Source organism: Octopus sinensis, linkage group LG15, assembly GCF_006345805.1.
Source record: "Octopus sinensis linkage group LG15, ASM634580v1, whole genome shotgun sequence".
NCBI lineage: Eukaryota > Metazoa > Mollusca > Cephalopoda > Octopoda > Octopodidae > Octopus > Octopus sinensis.
Window position 1 is genome coordinate 31,831,541 of NC_043011.1, and position 5,924 is coordinate 31,837,464.

Sequence of the window (5,924 nt, forward strand, 5' to 3'; positions counted from 1 at the left end):
TGATGATGTCAGAATGCCATGCCTTCATGAGCATTCCTTAGAATCATGATCTCTTTAGTTTCCTTCAGGGTTGGGTTGAACACTGACACCAACCCTAGAGCATGAATAGTGACGTCTACACCTTAAATGTGCTTCCGCTCAGTGCTAAAAGCACAAAAATGATAATCCATTATGTCACACCTCACTATGAGGAGGACTACTGAAAAAGCCAAAAATATCAGCCCATCCTTTGCCATTCATTAAGTTAAGGAAGACCTGGTCAAGCTTGACTGAGTTATTAGGATGGCTGACTCAATATTTAACCTAGTTGCAGTATTTCGTCTGTCTTTATGTCTTTATGAGTTGAAATTCTACCAAGGTCAACTTTGCCTTTCATCCTTTCGGCATTGATAAATTAAGTACCAGTTGCGTACTGAGATCTATTTAATCAACTGACCCCTTCCCCTAAAATTTCAGGCCTTATGCCCAGAGTAGAAAAAAAGAATATTTAACCTAGTTAACAAGGCTAGATTTTGAAGTTAACCACCTATAATCAAACATTATATATAAACATACATTCAGCATCACCCTCATAATACAACATCTGTTTTCTATGCTGGCACGAGTTGGACGGTTTGACAAGGGCTGGTTAGGCAGTAGACTGCACCAGGCTTCACTGTCTATTTTGGCATACATACTCAATATATATGTGTGTGTGTATAAATATATATGCATGTTAATATATAACACACCATAGTAATCATATCTGTTGGGCATGTGGAAGAGAGTGTAATTCGGCAGAAGGACTTAAACGACATGCAAAGGTACATGAAGCCCAGTTACATTGAAGGTTACTTTTTCTTCGGGATCATATTTGAATTTGAATATGGAATTTGCTACATAGTCAGGGGAAAATGTATTCTCTGGTTTGGTTATCAACTTCATTAGTGTAACATTTGTTGTTGCAATTCTTGTTGTTGTTCTTGTTGTTCCTTGAGTTGTTGTTGTTGCTGTTTTTGCAACTCAACTATCCCAGCTAACAAGTCTTCTATATTTTACAATTTTTGTAAGTTTGCACAAGATTTTTATCAAGGTATTAAATTCTCCATGTGAATTAGTTTAAACTATCTGTGTAAATGTTTTTTTTTTCACTCCGTATAAATTTATTTTTCCTTGTTGCCATTGTTGTATCTGTCTTTTGATGATGGTTGTCACTCTGACACATATTGTTATATTCTAAAGTCGTCGATAGAAAAGTTACTATCCTCAAAAGGTTGTATTGTTATAATGGCCCTTCAGTATCAGAGTATAATTACTATATCTGTATAGACATGACTATCCACACAGTCTACATGTATTCTCGACTTCTCTTGTCGGCCAGCTACCCATGAAAAGATAGAATTGTTGTTGGAGCCAATGGAAAAGACGGAATTGTTGTTGGAGCCAATGGAAAAGATGGAATTGTTGCTGGAGCCCATGAAAAGATGGAATTGTTGCTGGAGCCAATGGAAAAGACGGAACTGTTACTGGAGCCAATGGAAAAGATGGAATTGTTTCTGGAGCCAATGGAATTGTTGCAGGAGCCCATGAAAAGACAGAATTGTTTTTGGAGCTCATGAAAAGACGGAACTGTTTGCAGGGGACAATGGAAAAGATGGAATTGTTGCTGGAACCCATGAAAAGATAAAATTGTTGCTGGAGCCCATAAAAAGATGGAATTGTTGCTGGAGCCCATGAAAAGATGGAACTGTTGCTGGAGCCAATGGAAAAGATGGAATTGTTGCTGGAGCCAGTTCTTGGCAAAGTCGTGATTGGTCAGATTTCGTTGATCACATGGGTATCATTCTAGTGATTCATGACATTGGATATAGTGATCAATTGCTGAATATTCCCTTTTGACTGTGTACTACAGAATCAAAATTAAAATGTTTTCTAGTCTTCTTTTGATAGGCATGAAATTGTAAAAGCCTAGTTGTATTGAGAAAATGAGTTGCAACATTGATACCATTCCTTAAAATATTGGCAGAATAAGTGTCAATGGTAAAAATATTAGTGTTAACAAAAAGAAATGGCCTTAACTAGGATATATTAACAAGTACATGTTGACAAAGGATAATAGTTGTGTATTTAGAGAGCTCTTTATATAGAGACTTATTATTATTTGCACAATGTCAAATGCTTACTATTGTATGCATCTTTTATTTGCTTTACTGGGTCATTTTAGTGCTGTACAATTCACACACACATACACACACACACACACACACACACACAGGTAGATAGATAGACAGATAGACAAACAGTTAGATAGACAGACAAATGTATGGAATGTACGTATATATTCATACACACACACATATATATGTATATATATATATATATATATAATATATATATATATATATATATATTATGTATATGTATATGCATGCATATAATACCCACACACATACATCTTGGAGGATCATCACTGAACAAATGATGAATTTGTTGATGATTGGTGTGTCCTGGAGCTCCTGCCAACGAATTTTGTGCAAGGAATTGTGTATGGAAAGAGTTCCAGAAAAATGTGTGCCTCACTTGCTCAAGGAAGATCAAAAGCTGTCACAAGTGAATGCATGTTATGAGCTGAAAGAACAGTTGGAAGTTGATCCAAACCTTTATTCAAAGGTCATCACTGGTGGCAAAAGGTGGTACTATTGCTATGACCTGGAAACGGAGCAGCAATCAAGTCAGTGGAAGCATTCAATGACACCATGCCCCACCCAAAAAGCATGTCAAATGAAGTCTAATGTCAAGATGATGCTGATTTCTTTCACTGATGTGAAAGGAATTGTCTACACTGAATTTGTTCCTCCTGGTCAAACTGCTAACCAGACATTTTACTCGGCAGTTCTGAAGCTTTTGTGAGACACAGTGATATGAAAATGCCCTGACTTGTGACAAAGTAGAGAGCAGTGGTTTAATCACAACAGTGGGCCTGTACACACCACCTTGAGTACAAGACAGTTTTTGACTAAAAATGGCATGACCTCACTTACCCACACCTCACTATTCACCCGATCTTGCTCCCTGTGACACTGTTTGTTCCTCAGAATGAAAACAGTCCTTAAAGGAAAACGTTTTGCGGATGTGGAAGAGGTGAAGAAAAAAATGATGAAAGCATTAAAAGGCATCACTTCGCAAGATTTCCTGGACTGCTTCAAACAGTGGAAAATGAATCTGGACCAATGCGTAGCTTCTAATGGAAAATACTTTGAAGGCAATAAATGTGTAAACATGTAAAACTAAGTGAATAAAATAATATAAAATTCCAGCTTCTTTTGGGTACCCTTTTGTCTATCTATGTTGTATATATTTTGAATCGAATTGTATTTGGGCAAAACATTTTTTTAAAAAATGTTCCAAACTTTAGGCCACTACTGGATACACACACACACACACACACACACACACACACACACACATACACACACACACACACACACACACATACACATGCATACATAAACATGATAGGGTGTGAGAGAAAAAAAGAGAGAGAGGGTAGGATAGGACATACTATATTAACCCATTAATGTATCTAACTGCTTGTAATTGTTCATAATTACTATTTCATACCATTAAGTGTATGTTCAGTTGCTATTGAACTCCTGCTAATCTGGTTGATTTCTGTGTCCCTTGGGGAGACCACACGAGCTATTGTCTTCTCAGCTTTAAAAGACAGCCATCATAGCAAGCTAACATAACTCTTGTTAATTATACAATGTACCTGTTACATGCAACAGTGAGTTGGACTTACTCTTGCCGGCTACATGGGCTACGCTTTTGCAGATCTTAAGTGCCTTGTCATGTATCCAATGTTCGCTTGGTGACAGATATAAGCTATTTTCCTTTCTTTTTATAAACTACTTATTCTCCATTCAATTGCGTCACACACTGTTGGTTTGGCCAGCTGCTTCTTGTTAGAAACTTGACTGTAACTGATTTTTTCCTTTTTTTTTTTTTCTTAGCAGTCATTTGTCTGTATTTGATGCTGTTAATTACAAAGCTATATTTCTCTTTTCCAGATAACTGACGCAACTGCTTTATGAGACATCATCCTCAACAACCATGAATACCACCAACAACTTCAACAATCTTCCTTATGAACAACAACTGTTAAAAATCAATGAAGAAAAGGTTCATGATTTTTTACTTGCCTTTATTTATCTGTGTGTTGCCATGATAATGGGTGTTATTGGCAATGCCTTTGTCAGTTACATTTACCATTACAAACTGAGGCAAACTCCAGCCAATTTGTTTGTTGTCATACTAAGCTTCTGTGACTTTCTTGCCAGTTTAATATGTATACCTATGGATATTGCTATCCTTACACTGCCATATGTATTTGAAAATGATCCCGCATGTCGTGTAATAAGATTCTTTGTCATGGATTTATCCATCACTTCTGGAGTCATTGTCTTTGCCATTTCTATAGACCGTTTCAAGAAAGTATGTTTGCCTTTGAAGAAACAATTCACTCGACGCCAGGTTGGAATCATTTCAGCTGTAGTCATCATCTTTGCAACAGTTCTATCATTGCCAGGCGTTTATGTTTATGGAACCAAACATTTTAGAATACCAGGAACTCACTTGAACGGCTCTATTTGCTCCATATCAGAGAAAGCTCACAAGAGTGTTTCCGCTGGTTTTCTAATCCTTCTCATGTCCGTATGTTTACTTCTGTTAATAACATTCAGTACAATTTATTGTTTGATTGCAATAAAATTGTGCCGCTACAAAAAGCAAAGAACATCATTGGCTGACTCCATGAAAGTGAAATCTGTTAGTCATGATGACAATTCAAGAGAGTTGACCGACAGTAATGACTACATCAAAGAAAGCCGCCGTATTGACAAGATACAGAAGTCAAAATCGAAAGGTTTTAGTTTGGAGAAGGAAACATTTCGTGTTCGCTCAAACACACAGACAACTATAAGAGAGCCAACTTCTTTCATGAATATGACACGAACAACTTTAATTATGTTCTTTGTGACTCTCACTTGGGTATTAAGTTACATCCCTCATTTAGCTTCAGTTTTAACATTAAGCAGAAATGCAGAATTTAAAGAGACACTAAGTCCGACTAACAGTGCCCTCTTTGAGATTGCACTGCGTTCTTTCTACTTAAATAACATGATTAATCCATTCATTTATGGCATATTCAACTTTCGATTCCGCAATGAAGTTATTGCATTACTGCGAAAGACTTTCTGTTGTTTAAAATTGAAACCATCTTCTTGAGGAAACCATTTCTCTTTTGTTCCCTTTGTATTTTTATTGAATAATGGAATGCTGCTCCCATACCAAGGATAGTGTTGTTATTACTGGACTGCCTTCAAAATGTAAACGAAAGCTTCCCAGCTAATTACTAAGGATTCATTGACCAACTTATTATTCTTACCTGTAGCCCATAAGCTCACTCTATCATTTCTACTTTAACTACATCAACCTCTGCACCTTGGAGCCAACCAGATCTTTATCCTTTTATCTTTTATGTGTTTCAGTCATCAGACAGGACTGTGGTCATGCTGGAGCACCACCTTGAAGGCTTTGATTGAAAAAATTGAAACCCAGTACTTAATGTATTTTTTTAAAGTCTGGTGCTTATCCTATCGGTCCTCTTTTGCCAAACTGCCAAGTTACAAGGATGTAAACAAACCAACACTGGTTGTCAAACAGTGTTGGCAGATAAACACAAAACACACACACGTGTGTATATACATGTGTGTGTGCGTGTGTGTGCGCATATATATATATATAAATATACAACAGACTTCCACACAGTTTCTGTTTACCAAATTCATTTACAAGGCATTGGTTGACCTGAGGCTATAGTAGAAGACACTTGCCCAAGGTTCCACACAGTGAGACTGAACCCAAAACCACATGGTGGTTAAGTG

At 36.9% G+C, this 5,924-nt stretch overlaps 1 protein-coding gene across 1 annotated transcript in view; it reads left to right on the forward strand.

The window, feature by feature from the left end:
• The window catches only part of LOC115219889 (nematocin receptor 2), a 36,107-nt gene extending 30,482 nt beyond the window's left edge, over positions 1-5,625 (forward strand). The window contains exon 2 of the mRNA XM_029790194.2: positions 4,050-5,625. Within this exon, the coding sequence (XP_029646054.1) occupies positions 4,093-5,265 (1,173 nt within the window). The 5' untranslated portion in view covers positions 4,050-4,092 and the 3' untranslated portion in view covers positions 5,266-5,625. The remainder of the gene's footprint in view (positions 1-4,049) is intronic.
• The last annotated feature ends 299 nt before the right edge of the window (positions 5,626-5,924 follow it).